The 24,302-nt window shown below is 36.0% G+C and overlaps 1 protein-coding gene across 2 annotated transcripts in view; it reads right to left on the reverse strand.

The window, feature by feature from the left end:
• Positions 1 to 24,302, reverse strand: part of EXOC6B (exocyst complex component 6B) — a 548,300-nt gene that overhangs the window by 449,948 nt on the left and 74,050 nt on the right. For both annotated transcript variants that reach the window (XM_036262943.1, XM_036262944.1), the window contains exons 3-6: positions 19,806 to 19,853; positions 18,101 to 18,191; positions 17,951 to 17,996; positions 6,987 to 7,191 (exon numbers count right to left, since the gene is read on the reverse strand). In XM_036262943.1, coding sequence (XP_036118836.1) covers positions 6,987 to 7,191; positions 17,951 to 17,996; positions 18,101 to 18,191; positions 19,806 to 19,853 — 390 coding nt within the window. The remainder of the gene's footprint in view (positions 1 to 6,986; positions 7,192 to 17,950; positions 17,997 to 18,100; positions 18,192 to 19,805; positions 19,854 to 24,302) is intronic.

Consider the following 24,302-nt stretch of genomic DNA (forward strand, 5'->3'; position numbering starts at 1 on the left):
AATAAAAGGGCACATTCTGCTCCGGTCAACACTTAACCAAATAAAGTGCAAGGTGTAAAGGACCATGGTGACAACTAATCTCACCCAAGGGTCAAAAACCAGTTACTAAAGAAAGAATGGCTGGAAGCCTTCAATTTCTTTTATGGGCAACCAGTTCCTTGCCTAAGCATCAGTTATATAACCCATATAATTTGGCAAACCCAAGTTAGAATTTTAAAAGTAAATAAATCCTTCCTTTCATTAAAGGGCCTCACACAGAAATCAACCAAGCCAAGAATGTTTACATTATAAATGTTATTTAGCCCTACAAAGCCTAAGGCAAACTAATCAAAATAAGAAATACAGAACTTCCCTCCTGTACAAATCAATTCCATAAGTGAATTACAGAAATCAACTTCAAAAGGAATTAGAAAAAAGTAGACAATAAAAAACTAGACTTTTTCATAAAATCACTTCAAGCTAAAATGATAATTCCAAATTGGATATGCACATTATTTTGGAAGCACCTGGGAAGATGATCAACATTGAAAATGATATAAGATAAAAGAAAGGGTTTTCAACCTGCTTTAAAGATGGCTCTGTATCCATGGCAGAACCCCTAGGTGGGTCCACTAAATGCTTTCAATCCAATACCATTTGAATATATCAGAAAATGAAAGACTTTTAGGAAATGAAAGCATGACTGTTTAACTTAAAATTCAATTGGTAATAAGTAGAATGGACACTTTTAAAATTTCTCCTCAGATTTTGCTGAATGATTGAACCTCTCATCTAGTTATCATAACTGCACATTTTCTTACTTTTCTGCAGCTTTCCACTATACTGAAAGACAGGTGGAAGACTCAGACTTCTATCTAGACACCATTTTAAAGCAGACTATACCATTGTTTCCTATTTCCAAAGGCAAAATAAAACTGTACAGTTTAGTAAAAAGTAATTCTATTCAAGACCAATAGAATAGAGTGGATCAGTTTTCTACTGCTGTGTAACAAATTACTACAAACTTAGAAGCTTAAAACCACACACAATTATTATCTCAGAGTTTCCATGGGTCAGGAGTTCAGCATGTTTTGGTGGGGTCTTATGTTCAGCATCTCAACCAGTCTACATCATGGTGTCAGCCAGGGCTGTGGTCTCATCTAGAGCTGAGGATCCTCTTTCAAGGTAATTCATGTTGGTGGCAGAATTCAGTCCCTTGTGGTTGTAGAACTCAGGTCCCCATTTTCTTGCTGGCTGTCAGCCAGGGATAGGCTCCCAGCCTACAGTTCCCTACCACGTGGCCCTCTCCAAAACACAGCAGGCTGTTTCCTTACGACCAACATTAGAGCATCTGCATCCACTTTGAATCTCTCTCTCTTCTATATATGACCTGCAGTCCCTTTTTTAAAGAAATTCACCTGATTAGATAAGACCCACACACTCCAGGGGAGGGGATTTTATAGGAATCCTGGGGCCACCTTAGAATTCTGCCTACCACATGCAATCAGAGCAAAGAGCTTCCTACTGATAAAGTACTATCCAGAGACAATATAACACCTTAAATACAGATGAATGAATAAACTACATATCCTTCAGATAATCCTCAAATAGTATTTTTTGCATTGTACCTTTTGATAAAATTAGACAATATACAGTTTGAAATTATAGTCTCAGATAAAAGCTCATTAAGCTCAATTATTGTGGAACCCTTCTGGTAGTTTATTTTGGCTGGTATATCACAAAGAGAAGCCAATTTACTAACTGCCTCAAACATTTCACCATACCAAGGACAAAGGCCACCCCATGGGTCACTGTAGCAATCCATATTCACCTACATAATTTCTAGAAGCACCCAGACCAACTAACAATATAAGTAAGATTTTCATGTTTTCTCATATGATTCTAAAGAAGAATTTTTTTAAAGGACAAGAACAAATTCTTTAAAGCCAAAACTAAAAAATAATAAGAATAAAATGCTGAATAGCAGCACTGACAATACTTAAAATTGAATTAGTAAATTTGAAGGCAAACAAACATATGAGGGGAAATGTCAAAGAGATGAAATTGTGAAGAAAATAGGCAAGAGACATGGAAGACGTATTTTTCTTAGCTCTATAACAGCAGGTTATATTAGAGACTAGCTAGCTATTTCCAAACCTATTTCCCCTTTATCCTGGTCACACAGATGGACTGTATTTCCAAGCCTCACTTGCAGTGTGTTAGCTATGGCCAGTGTAATGTTGGCAGAAGTGGTATGTATCACCTACAAGCCTGGTTCAGAATAAACCTCCAAGCACTAGTTATTACTCTCTTTTCCTTGCTGCTATAACCTTGGAAGCCACAGGCTGAAGTGGTAAAGCCACAAGTTGGAAGAGTCCCGGATCCTTGAAGATTACTTGAAGGGCCACCCTACAAGAACATCCATTTTGGACTTTACATGAGCTAAAAATAAGACTTCTATGGTGAGATTTTGGAGCTTAGCTGTAACAGCAAGGCAGCGTTATTTAAGGAAAAGAGAAACTGGTGTTGGAAGAATGGTGTTGCCATAACAAAAATAATTTAAAGTAAACGGCATTAGTTTAAAGATCAGGCAGTAGGCAGCAAGAATATGTATTTCTTTCACAAGTCGAGAGCCTGGAGAGCCCTGTAAAAATGTAACAAAACAGCTGGGAAAGTAAAACCTGTAATAAATGAAAAAGCACACACCATGTGCCTACTGAAGCTCTAGAAGTGAATGGACAGTCACAGTCACAGTGTATACTGGCATTTACTTCCTGCTTTTAGCACGGTATTACATAAACAGATGAGCATAGAAAAGAATTTACTGATTGCGCCCTGGCCGGTTTGGCTCAGCGGTTAGAGCATCGGCCTGCGGTCCGGAGAGACCCGGGTTCGGTTCCTGCTAAGGGCATGTTCCTCGGTTGCAGTTTGTCCCCGGCCCTGGTTGGTCGAGCGGGTGGCAGCCACTCGATGTGTCTCTTTCACATCGATGTTTCTCTCTCTCTCTCTCTCTCTCCCTCTCTCTCCCTCCCACTCTAACTGTGCAAAAAATGGAAAAATGTCCTCCGGTGAGGATAAAAAAAAAAAAAAGAATTTACTGATTGCAAACTGACCTTATAGGGAATAGAAGTCCAGAAACTTAGGCCTCAGAGGCTTATAAAGCTAAACACAGATCCTCAACAGTAAAAGAAAAGAAAGGTTAAGGTTTGAGGAAGAAAGTCCCAAGAAGACTTCCAGTTGAACAAAATGACTCAATCCTGAGGCAAAGATCAGATTCAGGTATGGTCTTCCCACACATTATTTCACAGGGTCTCAAAACAGAGCCACTAATGTAAGAAGGTGACAAAATGCAAGGACTATGCTAGCCCATCTCTACTACCTCTCTGAATATTGGAGAAGAAAAATAAAGTCCTGAAAATTCTATTTAGAAAAGAACACTGGGTATGATATCCACATAGAATCTGTTGGAAAGAAACAGATCAAAGGCCTACTAAGTTTTGAGGCAATTACAATGCCCAAAACCCATAAATCTGGACTAAATAAACCATTGGCTGTTCATAGCCTTAAAACAACTTTCAGGCCCCTAAACTTGCAGAAACAGAAAGTAGGAAGGGAGGGTCCTGGCCGGTTTGGCTCAGCAGTAGGAGCATCGGCCTGCGGACCAGAGAGTCCCGGGTTCGGTTCCAGCTAGGGGCACATACCAAAAAAAAAGAAAGAAAGAAAGTAGGAAGGGAGGGAGGGAAGGATGGAAGGAGGTAATTAGTTATAGATATAAATGTAGATATACAGAAAGAAAGAGAGAAACCTTCTAAGGAAGGTATACTCCCAGCATCGACTTCAGAAGTGTACATAGGAAAAAAAAGACAAAGATTGCTCGGCCCGTATGGCTCAGCGGATTGAGCATCAGCCCATGGACTGAGAGGTCCCAGTGCAATTCCTGGTCAGGGCACATGCCAGGGTGGCAGGCTCCATCCCCAGTGGGGGGCATATGCAGGAAGCAACCAATCAGTGTTTCTCACATAGATGTTTCTCTCTCTCCCTTCCGCTCTCTCTCTAAAAAAATCAAGAGAAACATATTTTAAAAAATAATAAAGAAAAAAAAAAGACAAAACCAGGGTACAGCCAGAAACGCAGAAGAGCAATGGGCAAGAAGTCAATGTCTAAGCAAGAAGTTCCCCACTACCAAGGCAGAAGGATTTCCCAAAGCCAGCCCAAAAACATTACATGATTTGCTATGAAGCAGGGAATATTGTGCGTCTCCCATTATTCCCTTTTCTACATGAGAATTTTGTTGTAGTTGTTCTATTTTTGCTTCTTTCTTGGATATTGGGCGTGGGTGGGGACACAGGTCCAGATAACTTGTCATCCTAGTTCCTGATCACCAGCCCTTAAAGAGACATATATGAATCTGATGGAGAATGTTGAGCATTTCTGGAAGATACTAGCCTTTGAGATGGATGTAGTTACTGGATGGGATATTGGCTTGCCCCTCTTAAGGAAGGGCAAGTGTATTCTATGGATGAAAGAAAGAGTGAAGATATATTTGACAACCAGGCTAGACTGTGCCAGAGACTAGCTATTTTCTACCAACCCTATGTCCTTCTTCTCTTAGAAAAAGTGAGATAACCTTTCCCAGCCTCCCTTGCAGGTCACTATGGTCAGATAATTAAGTTCTGGCCAATGAAATGTCAAAAGAAGTGATAATGTGCTGCATCCATGCCTAGCCCCTACATCCTTCCCAAATGTAATACTCCTTGGTCTTTCCCCTTCTGCAGCAATCTTCAAACCATACTAAAGATGGCACAGAAAACATAATGGGAAAAGTCCCCAAACCACCATTGTGAAGAAAACCATCAGAAACACTATTTTGGGCTTGACATAAAAGAAATACACCATTTCTTCTCCTTCTTTTCCAACATCCATGAATTCAAACAAAAATATATTGAACCCTATCTACAAAGTATCATGGCAGTTTCTCTTGCCTACTTCCTTACCATTTAGGTATTATAGAACATTTTAAAGTGTGTAAGGTATCTTTATTCAAGGATCTCATATACATAATAGCATAGGATAATAATATATGCTAAAAAAAGCTATAGTGAGATGAAAATTTTATTGGAGGAATGAAGGGTCATCAGTAAATTCAGTACCGAATTCATAAAAGGTTTCTTAATCATTTCTTTGTACAACAAAAATACAGCTAACAGCTAATAGTTTACACAGACTGAGTGCCACAGTAGACAACATAGCCTCAATCTAATCTGAATTCTACTGCAGGATCTGACCTTCTCAAGTTTTCTGAACTTGAGCAAATCACTTCTCTGCCCTGGGCCTTAATTTCTACAGATAAATAAGGTAATAAATAATCTCACATTAGATGAAATAATAGTCTTCGTGGAATCCTCTCTTTTATCAAACACAAAGTAAAGTTAATTTTTCAAGCAGATGCCTAGGAAAAGAAATATTAAAAAAGGAAGCTTCCACAGTGGCTTTGTACTACACTCTCCTGCAATAAAGACTTACCTTATGAGATACCTTCATTCCTATACTCAAAACATCATCCATGACCTGGCCGGTGTGGCTCAGTTGGTTGGAGCATGTCCCCATGCACCGAAGGGTGGCAGGTTTGATTCCCAATCAGGGCACATACTCAGGTTGTGAGTTTGATCCCTGGTCAGGGTGCATATAGGGGGCAACCCATTAATGTATCTCTCTCACCTCTCTCCCTCTATCTCCCTCTGTCTCCCTCTGTCTCTGTCTCTCTCTCTCTCTCACACACACACACACACACTCTCTCTCTCTCTCTCCCCCTCCCTCCCTCCCTCCCTCCCTCTCTAAATCAACAGAAACATCCCCAGGTGAGGATTAAAACACACACACACACACACCCATCAGTGCAAAGGTATATTTTCAACGATTAATTTTGTTTCTTTATCACTAAAGAAATAACATGATATCATTCTTTCTACCATGTTTATCAACTAATTTTAAACTTTCCACTCTGAAAAGTATAATAACACTGACAAAACTAAAAAGAAGAAAGGAGAAAAGAATATCTGCAATCCCTTAGGAAAGGGATTCTCCACAGGCAAATCTCTTCTGTAGAATCAGACATTTGAAAGAAGATTATTAAAGCCAGGTAAGACTGAATATATGACCCAAATACGACATACTCTTCCTCACAGAATAAGAACTACAAATGACTTATTCAAGAACACAGTTGTATACAGAATTAAAAAAAAAAAAAACCACCTTCCATAAACAAATGAATCCTCTATTTATCATTGCAAGCTACATCATAAGGTACACAGAGAACTTTTAATAAAACCAATGTGACTGAAATTTCAAAAGAGCAAGTAGCACTGTAAATCATTCTCGCTCTTTTATTCATGACAAAAGAAATCCAGACATTCCTTATCGCTTTGGTAACTTAAAGATGAAGAAATTAAAGGAAAAATATCTAAATATTTCTAACACTTTCGTTAATTTATAAGCTTTAAATAATCCTTTTCTGTGATCATAATTCACAGTATTTCCCAATAGGACTTTTTCACTGATACCCAATGATATCAGAAATAACAATTAGAGAAATATTCAAATGTATAACATGACAGCTTGCTTACATAATAAATTTTCATCCAAAGTTACCTGTAGCACAATTTTTCTCATTAACTAGAAAGAGAACTTTTTAAAACCTTGGCCTTCAAATCCTATCCAAAGCCAAGGGAAGTATTAAAAAGAAAAGAAAAGAAAACTTCATCAAAGCACCAATATAAACCATTATAATCAATCAGTATTTACCGAACATGCACACAGCAAAAATATATATACACTAGTGAATAATTCATTTCTCTATTAAGAAAATAAAACACATCTTTTATTCATGTGGTCCAATAAAGATGAAGGACTTCCCTAAAATGACAAGAAACAATTAACACACTTAGCAAAAGAATTTAACAAAATACTTGCATAGTCATTAGCCAACCTATCATAAGCCCAAGACCTACTTGCTTCATGGCAGTCTCTCCAATTTTGTCTGAATGTTTGCGGATACTCTCCAGAAAGTCTTTGAGATCAGACATGGAGACGTCCTTAATTTCTTCTCGAAGCTTGGGGATGTTATCCACCATCACCTTGCAGAATCGATAGTGGCTTACTTGAGGCAGATAGGTATGCTCTAGATGTTCCAGAGTTTTCAGTGCAGGATAATGCCTATAAAAGGAATTACATCACCTTTAGCTCAACTCAGTCTTCTTTAGGGTCACAGATACATTCCTCAGGCAAATTTCTAGCCTGAATTAGTTTTCATGTACATTAAGACAAATCCAGTATCAAGTTTTAATAAAAACAGCAATGAAAAAAATATCAAATTATTAACAATTAATAAATATATAAATTAAAAGACAAAAAAGTATAATAAAAAATACTATTCTCTTTTCATTTCATTAAAAGATAATATTTAGAGCAATGATTATAACACTGTATTGTTGAATCTATAAGATATATGACAAGATAGTACAAAAGAGGAAGAAAATGGAGCTAAGTTGAAGCAAAATTACTACTATACTACAGCAATATGTATCACCAATGACATAAAGTAGACTATAATAAATTAAGATGCAGATTATACTCCACAGAGCAGCCTCTAAGAAAATAACTAAAAAATAATAATCATGAAAGCCCTGGCTGGTTTCGCTCAGTGGTTAGATCATCGGCCCAGGGACCAAAGGGTTGTGAGTTTGATTCTGGTCAAGGGCACGTATCTAGGTTGCAGGTTATATCTCCTGCCCCAGTGGGAGTCGTGTGGGATACAATCAGCCCCCCCACCACCACCAATTCCACTCTCTCTAAAAATCAATGGAAAAATATTCTGGGGTGAGGATTAAAAAATAAAAAATGTACTAGGTATTTTAAACAGCACACTAAAAACAAGTTAACACACACAAAAAAAGAGAGAAAGCAGAAATAAGAACAAAAGACATGAAAAGCACAGAAAACCAAAGAGCAAAATCCAACCATATCAATGATTACATACACTCCAATCAAAAGGCAGGCATTGTCAGAAAGAATTTAAAAAGCATAATACGCCCTGGCTGGTGTGCCAAAGTGGTTAGAGCATCAGCCTGGGAATTGAAGAGTCTTGGGTTCAATTTCCGGTTAAGGGCATGTACCTGGGTTGCAGGTTCAATCCCTGGCCCCAAATGTGGTCTGCAGGAGGCAACCAATCTATGTCTCTATCTTACATCGATGCTTTTCTCTCTCTCTCTCTCTCTCTCTCTCTCAATCCCTCCCTCCCTTCCACTCTCTCTAAAAAAATAAATACATAAAAAGCATGATACATATATATGTTGTCTACAAAAAACATACTTTAAATTCAAAGATACAAATAAGCTATAAAGTAGAAAATTGAGTAAGATATACCATGCAAAAAGTAATTATAAAAACGCTTAAATAGCTATGTTTTATAAGATAAAATAGTTTAAGACAATAAATATTGCTGTTAATGTAGAGAAATATTTCATGATAAAGGGACAATATTTATCTGACAGGGAGAAGAGTTTCCATAAGCATAAGAGAATAATAAAGGTGACGAGGTAAAAACAACATGAACATAATTAATAATAATAAAGAGGAAACAAGGACCTGGTAAAGATTATTTGTAACATATACACTTGAGGTTTTCTTTAAAAGCAGTGAACAAAACCTCAAAAGAATGAAAAGAAAAGGTCAACATATGAAAAAAGAAGTTGAACTGATATGTGAAGAAATCCAAAACAAAAACATAATTTTGTCACTCAAACTGCTAAATATTTCTTAAAAGATCACAGGTACTATTTTCAGGAGTTTCAATAAATGATCATTCACAGCCTGCTAGTAAGCCAATATGCATTAATGATACAAATTTTCAATGAAGAATTTTACCTAAACAAGTATTCTAAACAGCTGCATTTCAAAAAAAAAAAAAAAAAAGATTAGATGTGCAAAACATGCATAAGCTTCTTGAATTAGTTATATTTATTAACAGATAAAAACCCAATATACTTGTCTAATTACAAGTAATTAAACATATTATCATATATCCATATAGTAAAAGACTAATAAAATAGCAAAATTTTTACAATACTGTAAATATGAAAAATATTTCAAAAACAAAACTTACAAGTATAATCATAACATTTTTCAAAATTATAAATATGTATACATGTATTGATTATGAATACACTCATGCATGAGCTATATAATCACTAAATACACCCACACATAAGTACATAGACAAATATACACAAAAATGTTAACCATGATTTTTCCCCCTTTGGATAGCAACATTATGGTTGATAATTTTCTTCATGTTTTTAATTTCCTAATTTCCAATGATAAATTTATATAGGAAAAACTCAGTTTCAAATCTAGAAATAAAAGGTTTATACCCAGCCCTATTTTAGATTTTAAGAGTGAATTTCACAGTAGATACTTAGCCTCTCCTTGCTCAAATGCACTTAACACCACAAATTAAAGACTAGAGATTGGTTTTGTTTTAACTTTTTGTTGTTTTTTCCCTCATGTGTTCTGAAAAATCAAATAGTCCAAATACATGGAGGAAAGGTTTATTTCTTCTAAATTTAGAAATAAAAATACAAATACTATAGTTTAATCTGAAATGGTTGCTTTTAATAAAATTTTACAGACTCAAAAACAGTGCAATTCGCATGGTTTAGTGTAAACAGAATGGTGTTTATAGTACAATTAGGTATGAAAAGCTATGTGTAATAAAATGCAACTCCTCTAGAGAGAAAGTTTAGAAGGGGTAGAAAGCCAGAAATTAAGCCAAAAAGATAAACACACTTTGGGGTTTAGTTATATTTTAGAACATTGTTTATAGAATGAGAAAAATCTAACAATGTTGCCTGCAGACACAAGGCACATTCACTGATGAGACACATGGCTTCATGCCGAAAACATCTGGTCTGTCAACTCCACATTTTTCAAGGCTAATTAGTATAAAACCCGGTGATTCTGGGCAACAAAGAATGTCACCTTATTTTCCTATTGTCTTTTCACTACCATATTCATTTTCCCACTATAACAGATAAAAAAGATTATTCAAATTTCTGGTATATTTCAAATATCAGTGACAGGTTAAAGAATGATAGCCAATTAAACACCTGTATAGATAGCAGACACTAAAAGAAAAAAAAAATTCTATTTCCAACAACCATGGAAATCTAGAACAAGATTTTGACATTACTTTTGATAACCTTTAACATTATTAAAACTGAATCAAAAACCAAATTCTAAGTTTTATTTGCATGTATACTAACTGTTCCCCCTCTCTCCCTCATGAAGGCTACCTAATAGTGATAAGAGCAGAAAGAAAATAAATAAACTAAAAGTAGAGAATAAAAAGAAAAGTAGCAGGAAAAGAGGTCTAAAAAACCCTATAAACTGGATAACTAAGGTCAGAATAATTTAGACATGGTCAAATGCTATCATGAGAAACACTGGTTTTAGGCCAATTAAATGTTGGTACTTTCTTGCCATGGTATGGAACACTTTCACAAAAATGGTTTTAAAAATTCTAATAAGTGATCTTTTAAAGCAAATCAAAACTACCCAGGAGAAATTTTTTAAAACTCAGAATATGATAAAAACATAAAATAAAAACTTTCGCCACAGAAAATATTAGTGCCTTTCCTATTCCAAGAGCATCGTTAACAAATATTTAATCCCTTCTGTGAGCTAAAGGTAGAAAGATCGTAAGTATCTTTTCTTAGGGAACATAAAACCTAGTAGTATAATCAGTGATTACAGCTTTAAAAAAAAAAAAAACACTAAACTGCCCAGCTGGTGTGGCTCAGTGGACTGAGCGTTGTCCCATGGACTGAGAAGTCCAGGTTCGATGCCCTATCAGGACACATGCCCAGGTTGCAGACTTGATCCCCAGTAGGGACAGCCAATTGATGTTTCTCTCTCACATCGATGCTTCTATCTCTTTCTCTAAAAAATCAATAAGAACATATTTAAAAAGAAAAAAAACCTACACTTCCATTCATAAAGAAGTAATAAGAAACAGACATGAGCCCTGGCCAGTCTGGCTCAGCAGTTAGAGCGTCGGCCTGTGGTCCGGAGAGACCCGGGTTTGGTTCCCGCTAAGGGCGCGTACTTCGGTTGCAGTTTGTCCCTCCCTTCACGTCGATGTTTCCCTCTCTCTCTCCCTTCCTCTCTCTCCCTCCCACTCTATCTGTACAAAAAATGGAAAAATATCCTCGGGTGAGGATAATAAAAAAAAAAGAAACAGACATGAACTCTCACTTTTAAAAAGTAGAATACGCCCTGGCTAGTTTGGCTCAGCGGTTAGAGCGTCAACCTGCAGTCCAGAAAGACCTGGGTTCGGTTCCTGCTAAGGGCACATACCTCGGTTGCAGTTTGTCCCCAGCCCTGGTTGGTCGTGCGGGTGGCAGCCACTCGATGTGTCCCTTTCACGTCAATGTTTCTCTCTCTCTCTCTCTTCCTCTTCCTCCCTTCCACTCTATCTGAACAAAAAATGGAAAAATGTCCTCAAATGAGGATAAAAAAAAATAAAAAATAAAAAGTAGAATACTGGCTAAAATATATAAAACAATTGTTTTCAGATAGTAGACATCAGGTAACACAATAGTAATCTCTGAAAACAAGGAAACAAACAAGGTGAGTTTAATAATTATCTGAGTTATCTACATGAAAGTGATTTCTAGATCATGGTCAGAGTCAGAGAAAACCCAAGCAGAACCCAGCAGCTTAGAGCATTAGCATCAGAGAGGAGATTTCAGGAAAACTGATGCACCTTGAGGTTAGGCAGCAGAAATTATAAAAGAAGGAAGGAAGGAAGGAAGGAAGGAAGGAAGGAAGGAAGGAAGGAAGGAAGGAAGGAAGGAAGGAAGGAAGGAAGGAAGGAAGGAAGGAAGGAAGGCAGGCAATCAGAGAAAGAAAGAAAGAGAGAGAGAGAGAGAGAGAGGAAGAGAGGAAGGGAGGGAGGGAGGGAGGGGAGGAAGAAAGGGAGAGAGAAAGAAAGCAGAGAAAAGAAATGCAGAAATCCACACAGCGGTTCCCTTAAGTCTTTGCTGAGTACTAGGCCAGGTACAGGAAAAAATAAGTTCCACATGGACAGACAAAAGGAAGGAAGAAAAAGAGGGGAAGAGAGGGAGAAAAGGGAAGAAGAGAGAGACAGATACCAGGGAGATGTAAGATAAACACTTCTAGCAGCTCAAGCAAGGCAGAGAAATATTCAAACAGCCGAAGTAAAGATCCTTGGGAATTCCTAAGTTATTCAGTGAAGATGAATACTACTCTGAAATACCCCTGGAATGAAAGTTGGCCTAGCAAAGCTTTTAAATGGGGTTTAAACAAACCTGTAAACAACTAAACTATTTGCCAAAACAAAGACCAAAAATCCAGATACTCATGAACATAATATAATGTCCATTATTCAATTAAAAATTTCTATACATTATAATATCAACAAAAACGGGCCTGTAACTAGGAAAAACAAAAGCAGTCTGCAGAAAGAAATCCAAAATGCCCAAAGCGACAGAACTAGCAAAGAAGTACATCAAAAGAAAAAGTAGAGCTATATACATGTATTTAAAGACACAAAAATAGGAAAAATTAAGCATAAAAAAAGGAAATGGAACTCCTAAATGTGAAGAAAATATTTTCTAAAATGAAAATTTCACTGGATGCAATTAAAAGATTAGATTATGCAAAAGAGAGAGATCAGTGTACTTGCACACAGCAATAAAATCTATACCATAAAAAGCACAGAGAGAAAAAATACTTAAATTACATCTATGTTAGAATAGAGGATCTATTCTGTTTATTCTGTTTTTCCCCCCTGCACACCCCCACCAAGGATCGAGCCCACAACCCGGGTATGTGCCCTGACAGGGAATCAAACCAGGACCGTTCAGTCCATGAGACAATGCTCAATCCACTGAGCCACATTGGCTGGGCAAGACAAAAATTTTAAATCAGTTGGACAAATGGCACATTAAGTACAGGCAGACAAAGGTTAAGACTGTTCACATATCTCTCCTCAGAAACTACATAAACCAAAAGACAAAGAAATAATATTTTAAGAACTAATTAATCTATAAACCTAGAATTCTATACCCATCAAAAATATATTTTTCAAAAATGAACATGAACAGCCCTGGCCGGTTTGGCTCAGCCGTTAAAGCATCAACTCGCGGTCCAGAGAGACCCGGGTTCGGTTCCCGCTAAGGGCACGTACCTCGGTTGCAGTTTGTCCCTGGCCCCGGTTGGGGTTGTGTGGGAGGCAGCCACTTGATGTGTTCCTTTCACATCGATGTTTCTCTCTCTGCCTCTCTCTTCCTCTCTTTCCCTCCCACTCTGTCTGAGCAAAAATGGAAAAATGTCCTCGGGTGAGGATAAAAAATAAATAAAAATAAATTTAAAAAAATGAACATGAACAATGAGATACTATTTCACCCCCCCCCCAAAGATGGCCATAATCAAGAGACACAATAGTAAGTATTGACTAGGATGTGCAGAAATGGAAATCCTCATATGCTGCTGGTATTAGGTGAGAAGGTAAAAGCACAGCTGCTTTGGAAAACAAGCTGGTACTTCTCAAATGGTTAAAACATGATCCAGCAATTCTATTCCTAGGTATATAACCAAGACAAATGAAAACATATCTCCACCCAAAAATTTATGGCAGCATTATTCATTAAAGCCAAGAAGTGAAAACAACACAAATGTTTATCAAATGATGAATCAATAAAATGTGATATACAGAATAGCCCTGGCCAGTTTGGCTCAGCGGTTGGAGTGTAGGCCTGTGGACCAGAGAGTCCCAGGTTCGGTTCCCGCTAGGGGCATGTACAAAAAAAAAAAAAAAAAAAAATGTGATATACACTATAATGAAAAATTATTCAGCAATAAAAGGAAATAAAGAGTTGGTATACAGTACAACATGAATGAACCTTGAAAACATGTTAAATGAGAGAAGCCAAACACAAAGAACCACATATTGTATTACTCATTTATATGAAATTCCAGAATAAGCAAATCTATAGAGACAGAAAATAAATTAGTGGTTCCCAGTAGCTGGCAAGAGAGGACAGAGACCAGAAACGGATTGGGTAGTGACGGCTAAGAAGCTCCAAGTTTCTTTTGGAAAGAATAAAAACATTCTAAAACTGATGGTGGTGATGGTTGCATAACTCTGTGAATATACTAAAAGCCACTGAACTGTACATTTTAAATGGATGAATTGAATAGTATGTAAATTATATTTCAATAATGCTGTTTAAAATGTTTTTGACCAAAAAAATTTTAAAGAGACAATGTAAAGGTTAAATAAGAAGAAAGCAGCAACGGCTACATTAATACCAAACAACATATATTTCAGAAAAAGAAATATTACCAAGGATAAAAAGGAACCTTCCATAATAATAATTGGGTTATTTCAAAAGGAAGATATGACAATGCTAAATGCGTATGCACCCAATAAAAGTGCTTCAAAATACACATAGCAAGAACTCAAAGAACAGAAAGACATATGCAAATCCACAATCATAATAGGCAATTTCAATACTCCTCTGTCAACAACTGACAAATACAAAATTATTAAGATGTAGAAAACCCGAACAACACTATAAACCAAGTGTACCTAAATAACAGCTAAAAAATACGCTACTCAATAATAGAATATACATTTTGAAGTATACATGGAATTTTCACCAAAACAGACCACATGATGGGTGTAAAACAAGTCTCAACAAACATAAAAGGTTAAATTCATACATTTTACACCTGTAAATACAATGAACTAAAAGTATAAATAAATGTTGGAAAAATCCCCCAATATTTGGAAATTAACCATTTCACTTCTAAATAATTAGTGAACTGAATTTTTAAAATCACAAGAGAAATTAGGAAGTAATTTTTAAAAATCATAAAACACGTAAGATTCCGTTAAAGCACTACTTAGAAAGGTACAGTTTTAAATGACAACATTAGAAAAGAAAGAACCAAAATCAATGCTCTAGGCCTCCACTTTATAAAGCTAGAAAAAGAGCAAATTGAACCCCAAGTAGGCAGGAGAAAGGAAATACTAAAGATAATAGCAGATATCAATAAAATAGACAATAAAAAAACAATGGGGAAAAAAATCTAAAGGTGCTTTTTGAAAAAAAAATTAATAAAAGTGATAAACCTCTAGCTAGAATAATCAGAGAGACAAAGGCACAGACAGAAACAGAGAGAGACAAAAAACAGATAGGTACTAGATTTATCAGGGTGATCACTTCATAATGTATATAAATGTCTAATGACTTTATTAGACAACTGAAACTAATGTTGTATGTCAACTACAATTGAAAAATAATTTTTAAAGAGACAGGGAAGATATATATTATCAACATAAGAGAAAGTATCACTATAGATTCTAAACATCTTAAAATAAGAGAATATCATGAACAATTTTTACTAATGATTTCAATAGCTTGGGTGACATGAACAAACTACTTGAAAGACACAAATAAGCATAATTTACTGAAGAAACAAAAATGCAAACAGCCCGGTACTGATTTTTTAAATTAAATTTGTAGTTGAAAACCTCACTGAAAACAAATAAATGTCCTTGTCCAAGTTCATTCACTGGTGGATTCTAACAAATATATAAGACAATGCCAACACTATACAAATTCCTCCAGAAAATCAAAAAGGGAACACTTCCCAATTATTCTATAAGGCCAGCATTATATCTGTTACCAAAATCAGACAAAGGCATTACCAAAAAAAAAGAAAAATACACATAAATATTCCTCATGAACACAGATGCAAAAATCCTCAACAAAGCTTTTAGCATATCAAATACCACATCATATACCATGACCAAGTGAAATTTATTCCACAAATGCAAGTTTGGTTTAACATTCAATAATTAATTAATATAATTTATCATATAAATAAACTAGAATATATATATGATCATCTCAATTGACAAAGAAAAGGCACTGGACAAAAACAATTCTTATTCCTAATAAAAACTTTCAACAACTGCCCTGGCCAGTTTGGCTCAGCAGTTAGAGCATCAGCCCTCAGACCAAAGAGTCATGGGTTCAATTTCGGTCAAGGGCGCGTACCTCACTTGCATTTTGATCCCTGGCCCTGGTCAGGGTCATGCAGGAGGCAACCAATCAATGTGTCTCTCTCACACTGATCTCTCTCTCTCTCTCTCTCTTTCTCCCTCTCTCTCCCCCCTCCCCCTTCTCCCACTCTATCTGAAGATAAATGGAAAAATATCCTCGAGTGAGGATTTAAAAAAAAAAATTAAGAGCCAATATTTTTGTTTGTTTTGGTCAGAGCTGTAACCCCAGCACCTTTTTAAAGCAATGCCTAGCATACATTAGGTACTCAATTCACATTTGTTGAATGAATGAATAAATGAATCTCAAAAAATGACAACTGAGAACAATTCATGTAAACATTTTTCAAAATACAAAATAATACATGATTTATAGATATTAAAAACATTGACCAAAAGGACACATCAAATGATACTGGTTTCCTAAAGGGAGTAAGGAGAGGAATGGGACAAAGGAAGAGGACATAAGTTTTACCTGTAATTTTAAAAATGTGTATCTTTACCTCTTTCCATCCATATTTGTGTATGTGTGTGTGTGCTATATATATTTACACATATATGAATCAAAACAAGAAAACTTTTGTTAATTCAGAGAAGGCACACAAGTGTGTTTTGTTTTGTTTTATTATTCTCTATAATTTTAGAACTTTACAAAAAGATTGTTGGGAAAATCATACTACTTTCACATCTCATATTGTTCTACCTATGTTCTTTTATATGAACATGTTCTCCTGAAGAGAAGAAGGGAGTCTGGGAAACAACCCTAAGAAATTAAAATATTTTTGATGCTTTAGCTTTAAAATTCTTGAGAATTTAGATTTGTTATTCACAATATTTCTATTCTTATCTTAATATTAAATACATTTTAATGCCATACCTTTTTCCCTCAAAAGCTAAGTATAATTAATATTGCAAGAAGATGTATCCTATTTAACCTGCGGCATCACATACCCCCATCATACTGCATGGTACCCCAGGGCAGAGAGGGTGGGGATGCTTACTCTAGTTTGGGGAGAAGAGCCAAAAAGTTACTATAGAGTTTCCTCTGGAATAAACAGAAGAAAACAACACACAGGAAAGAAATCCTCTGAATTTAACCTTGACCTTGCCCCTTGTGATCTAGATATTTCTATGAAGGTATTTTTTAGATGAGATTATTAATACTTAAATCAACAGACTTTGAGTAAAGAAGATTACTCCCCATAATGTAAGTGGGTTTCATTCAGTCGAAGTCCTTAATAGAAAAAAGACTGTACTCCCCTGAGGAAGAGGGAATTCTGCAAGCAGACTGCCTTCAGACTCAGGCTACAATCAATATTTACTCTTCCCTGATACTCTAGCCTACCAGCCTGCAGATTGTAGACTTTCCAGCCTCCATAATCATGTGAACCAATTCCTTAAAGTGCCTTTCTCTCCCTCCCTCCCCAACCCCTCCATGCGCGGCACACACACACAATTGGTTCTGTTCCAATGGAGAACCCTGCACCAACAATTATTCTCCTACAATGCTAAACCAAAGCATGTTTCTCAAACCAACTATCACTAAAACAGTTATATGCTTTTCCCTTGAAAGACTAGGTCTTCTAAAACTCAAACTATGAATAGAGTTTTTTATTAAACATAATACATGACAAAATAAATCAGCATACCACTAGTATATGTAACTAAGTCTCAGGATAAATCAATAGATATACAAAAGTTTAGAACATATGTTATATAAACTTAATTATTTTTGAAAGGTTATGCTAAATATATACCCTAAAAGTATTTTAAATAACAGAAATGTTAGAGAACAAAAAATACTCAATAAAAAAATCTTACCTTTTAGTTTTCATCTGGTCCCTCAGTTTGCTATACATTTCCAGGACTTGAAAGAGAAAAAAGCACACAAGCATTATTTAGAGAAAGTGTAACACTAATTAAAGCTAAAGGAATTGCATCAAGAATTCTACTCAATTCCCAGTTGCTCACCTGGAAGACACAGCATTAATTTATCAACAGTGGCAGAAATATTTCTCTGTTGTAGTCGACACTGCTTCAGCTCTTCCATTGCTATTACCAGCTTGGCAAGAGGGGAAAAAACTGAATTATGCCAATAGCTGTAAATAAAAAGCTTTCAGTCACATTTTTCCACCCTGTGGTCAATTCATCAGAAAATCCCAGGCAGTTTCATAGTAAGACTGCCAAGTGGACAAAGGAACTGCCTTTCTCAACCAACCAGTAAAACATCTCTGCTTGGTTTCCTACTCTCTCCTCAGGATATATACTATATACAAGGAAAGGCTAGGTAAAATAAAATACCAAAATTCAGAGGCTATCCAGAAGAAAACAAAAAATTTTCAGATTTTTCTCCAAACCCTATTCATATTCTTCATGGTTTGTTTTTATCATTCTTCTGAGATCTTGTATTTTCTCCATCAGCACTGGAGTGCTAGAAGAAAGCATTCCTCCTATACAGCTTCAACTGAATCTTAAAAATAAACTCAACCAAATCTCTATTTCAACACATAAACCACATACTTAGAAGTTGTGCTTTTCTAAAAATCCCAGTTAAGTGAAGAGTAACTCACTTCTTTTCCCATAGCTGTTTTAAAGGCTTCGGTCTGAGTCATACCACAATAAAACCAAAAGAAACTATACCCTTTGCATAATTTAAAATGTGTGACAAGCTTTCAAAAAGGACTAATCTATCTACATAGCCTCTTGTAGTATTCTCATACCCATATCTAAAAATGTTATCTGCTTAGATACACCATGCAAAAAAAGAACAAAAGAGAATGGTCCTGATCAAGTCACTGATAATCTTAAAGAGCTAATCTTAAAGATTATTAAAATTAAACAATAAATAAAAAAGGAACATAATATGGAGAACAGAAATGGGCTAGTACAAGTCAGGAAACTCCGAGTTTTAGTCCCAGCCTTCCCATTTACTTTATCAAATCATGTTTTAGTTTCCTTATCAATAAAATAGTGATAATACCTGTCCTGGCTTTGTCATAAGTCTGCCATGAGGATCAAGTGAGAAAATGGATATAAAATAATCTTATAACATGTGATGACTTAAATGATGAGTATATCAATTAATGGGATCAAATTATTTTTAACAAGTGTGATGGAGCACCCACAGTGCTCCAGTCACAACAGTGAGAGGAGATATAGTAATATATAAAACAGACAAAAATTCCTGATCTCATGGAGCTTAATTTCTAATGGAAGGAGACAAAAAAACAAATATATAAGTAAAAATATATAATATCAGAGCATTATAAATGCAATAGAGAAAAATAAAGCAAGAAAGGTGTAAAGAATATAGGGAGTTGAGAGTGAAACTACAATTTCAAATAAGGTGATTAGAAAATGCCTCATTAAAAAACAGAAAGGTCTGAAGGAGGTAAATATTGGGAAAACAGCATTCCAGGCAGAGGGGACAGCACTGTCATGATGACTACCCCCGTGATTTAAAAACACAGCTAAGGAAGGCTACATCCTCTCTCATTAAGCTTTCTAGTGGCTATATTTATTTAATTCAGATAAACATTAGCAGAAGCAACAATAATATTCAAATTCCTTCAATATACTGCTGATGGTCTTACAAGCCACTAAATCAAGAACACAATCGTCAAAAGAGAATGACAGAAAACAGAAAAGCTTTTTTCAAAAGGTAAACGGGCCTTACTTCCTTTCCCTCATGTTGTAGTTTTCTATTAGTATCCGTCACTTGATTCTGTGGAGAGAAGACAATTTAAACTCATAAAAACAAACATTTAGACAACAGTAAGATAAGATCAAAATTTACAACGAAAAATCTAATTGAGGATAAGTATTCAGATAGTTTCAGTATTCTACCACATTTTGGTTGAATGGTATCCTCTTGTTTTGCAATTATATCAACTTTTCTACTAAATGTTACATGGCCTTTTCAATCATTAAAAGAAAAATTTACTAAGACGTATGTTCCATTTTAAATATTCCAAACAATACTGTAACAACTAAAGATCATAATTAAAATAAAAAAATAATAATAAAGATCAAACTTAAATTTTGAAAGAAAAAGAAAATAGAAAAAATAACCCACAAAGAATATTACCATCTCTACTATGTGCAAAAAGAACAAATTTTAACATAGATGTTCCTCACTTCACTAACATATTCCTGGAAAAGTTAAATCGAACTTTTTAACTCTAGTCAAATTTACCCTATTTATTATCCTAACTTTAGAAAATGTTTAACTTAATTCTTTTTGTATCATTAATTGTTAACGGTCCTCACGCTTCCATATTCTCATTTTTCTAAATTAATCTCTCCATCAGCTAGTCAAAACTATGAGAACAAGCCTTAAAATTATCTAGAGTTCATAATTTAAAGGAACTGGCACCACTTTTTAGGGTATCTACTTCTGAAGACTCAAGTGATATAAAAAATATAAGAACATAGAATAGTAATTTCTTCACCATCTCAGACATTATCAAAGCATGAGCAATATTAACTTCTAAAGCTTTCTTTGACAGAGGCTTTCCTACCCTTCTACCAGTAGCAGCCACTCCTTAGACTTTTAAGGCATTCCCCTAACCCAGCATTTCCTATTATGTCCCTTAGAATATCAAAAAATGTTAGGTAATAGGTACTCTGTACACGCACACAGAAGTGTACATGTGCACACACACACACACACAATATCTATGGAAAATACCAATGAACAGTTGATTTTATGGAGGATTGCTTGACGCCTTTACTATTCTATATACAGAGTCTTTTCCAAAGTTACTTAACATAACATCCTTTTATTAAGGATCATATCAAGAAACCAGTTTTTCAGGAACACACTTTTGAAAACTTTGCCCTAAACTACACCTGGACTATGGTTTTCAGAGCAGATTATCATATGCACCCCCTTTCAAAGACAAAATGAAACCTGACTTCCTCCAGAAAGTCTATTATTTATTTATTTATGTATTTATGTATTTATTTATCCATTTGTTTAATTTATTTATTGGTATGTGCGCCTAGCGGGAACCGAACCTGGGACTCTCTGGTCCACAGGCCGATGCTCCAACTGCTGAGCCAAACCGGCCAGGGCCAGAAAGTCTATTAACTATCAAAAACAGAAGCAAGAAATCCTCAAATTCCCTCCTGATTATTTAATAGTATCACATGTGAAACACTTAGTTTTACTGGACTGTGAGCTCAACATGAATTAAGAGTATGATGTAGCCTTCCAAACTCTCTAAGACTACATTAATAAACATGTTGTCACCCTGGCCTGTTTGGCTCAGCGGTTAGAGCCTCCTCTGCCTGTGGTCCAGAGAGACCCGGGTCCGGTTCCCGCTAAGGGCACGTACCTCAGTTGCAGTTTGTCCCTGGCCCTTGTTGGGTCGTGCGGGTGGCAGCCACTCAATGTGTCCCTTTCATGTCAATGTTTCTTTCTCTCTCTCTTCCTCTCTCTCTCTTCCTCTCTCTCTCTCCCACTCTATCTGAACAAAAAACGAAAAAAAAAAAAAATGTCCTCGGGTGAGGATAAAAAAATAAATAAAATAAACATGTTGTCTAAAACAGGGGTCAGCAAATTGTTTTGTAAAGGGCCAGGTAGATAGTCTCTGTTGCCACTGTAGCAAGAATGCAGCCAAAAACATAAGTGAATAGGCATTGCTATATTCCAATAACTTCAATTACAAAAAATAGGAGGCAAGCTGGATTTGGCCTGCAAGATATAGTTTGTAGATCCTTGGTCCAGAATAAGTGAGATGGCAAGGCTTTAAGATCACATTATGAGAATTACATTCAGAAGCCATGTTTTAAGAAAGCCATTGACAAACTGAAGCATGATTAGACGTGAATATGTTTGAAGATGGAGTCAAAGCTACCAAATGAAAAACAGAGAAAGGAATTTTTAGCCACAATGTTGTTACCAGCACCCAGGGTTCTTGTGATCTCCCAAGATAGAAATAAAAAGAGATCACCAGAGACCCATACAGAGCCTGGTGCATTGGCCGGAATTTAACCCAGGTGGTCCCACATGGCAGAGGAGAATTCTACCACTGAACCAACCTGGGTTTTTGGGAACTCCCAAGATAGAAATCAAGAGAGTTTACCACAAAAATAGGGCTCATTATATACAGCTTGAGCACCCAGGGAGACCACATTTAAAGAAAGAAAGAGAAATGTTGCTCCCCAAACAAAAGCCAGAGAACAGTTTTGAAGAAGTTGAGGCCAAAAAGAAGAAGTCTAAGCATGACATCTAAGTATGCAGAGGTGGGGACTCTTTGGCATTTTGGCAGTATAACTACATGCTTCTTCATGTGTCGCATGTCTCATTAACATGTTAAATCTCCACCCAGGATATGGTTTTTTACTATTATAATGAGGGTAAGGTCTCAAAGCAATTGATTGTTCTGGGGCTTAACTACACATGCGTTGGGGTCGAGAAAATCTCTGCCAGAGAAAGCAATACCTGGCACTAATTAGGTACAGAGTTTGAGGGGCAACTGATGAAAATTTTAGTCTTTTCTAGGAGAGACTCAGCCTGTCTCACAAAGAGGGGGAAATATTCTTTTGGAGACCCTATACACTAAAACCTGGGCACCATACACTATACACCATACCTAAACAACAGCAGTTCTTCAAACATCTGAAGAGCTATCAGAAGAAAGGTGGTGCCCTAAAAATAGTGCTTATTACTCAAACCAATAAATGGATGTTACTAGAAAATAGGATTAATATCAGTTCAGTACAAGAAAAAGCTTTCAACCAATGTGAATAAAAATGGGGTAGGCTGGTTGCCCTGAATGGTGTTGGTACCCTCTTCAGAGCAGTTATTCAAGAATAATTCTATTATTATTTTATTCTAAACTGAAGATCTCATAAAATCCAACTTTCTATGAATACTATTAAATTGAGCAACATTGCCTCTGTTAGAATACTACCTTGTTTATCATATTAAGAGAACATTTCTGAAACTTTTTTTCACTTCAAATTCATTGTCAGAAATACATTTTACATTGCAGCCCAGCACACATTATAGGGAATACAAACACACACACACACACACACACAAAACTAAAACAAAATTTTCAAGAAACAAAGTTTACCATTACCACATAAAATACACTTTCTTATTTTCTGGTTTAGTCTATTTTATTTCAATTCTTGTTAAGAATATTGATCATGGTCCATTAACCGATTTCATGCATACCAGATTCTAAACATTTCCATAGCAGCCTAACAATGCTGCTGATAAGAAATTACTATTTCAATACTATTTTAAGATAACAATGAGAAGAAACTATATGGCCCCTCTAAGATGCTACTTCTCGATTCAGAATATACAAACACACATACAGACACACACACATGCTGTGAATCAAAAGAAATAATAGGCATCCTAGAGATAGTAGTTTCTTTTCATTATTATGTTAAAACAGTACTGAACCGTTAATGCTTAGCCTTTTCATTTTATAAACTCTTTTCTAGAGTTCAAGAACCTCTAAACTTCATAGGTTCTTAACCTCAGTTGAATGGATCCACCTAGAGCAGAACCTCCAAGGTGTGCTGCTAAACTTTAATCCCCTCACTTCTTAGAATGAGTGAGTGAAGCCTGTGCAGCCTAAAACCCTGAACTGGCAGTCCCCAGTCCTCGCTTTCCCTCACTCAGGGACATCCTGAGTAATTTAGAGGAATGTGCAACTTGAAGGAAAAGAATATGAGTACCAACCAGCAAGGGATATCAGAAACTGGTGAGCATTATAGGCAATATTCAGTGCTACCTGCCTACACTTGACTATTTCAGTAACTGGAGACAGAACATTCTGGTGCCCATCATGGACGAGGGACACAGGGAGTGGAGGGAGAAGTTTGGAATACAGGTGTTCAAGGAGCAGAGAAAAGAACAGCCGAGGTGAGGGTGGGAAGCTGGGATGGCTGAGTAAGAAGAAACAGCACAAACAGCTCCTGGCAGGAACCCCACATCTTTATTTTCACACATTTCAAATTCTTTTGTTCATCTGAGGCTGTTCTGCCACCCAAAATTCAGATAACTTTATTTTAAATAGGATCAAATTGTTCATAATTTTAATCAGCCTTATACATTAAGCAAACATTTCTAATACTTTCCCCTGTTGGATATTATTCTACAATATATTGTAGTTTATTATTCTTTTAAATGAATGTACCATAATTA

The sequence above is a fragment of the Molossus molossus genome, unplaced genomic scaffold (assembly GCF_014108415.1).
Source record: "Molossus molossus isolate mMolMol1 unplaced genomic scaffold, mMolMol1.p scaffold_m16_p_15, whole genome shotgun sequence".
Lineage (NCBI taxonomy): Eukaryota > Metazoa > Chordata > Mammalia > Chiroptera > Molossidae > Molossus > Molossus molossus.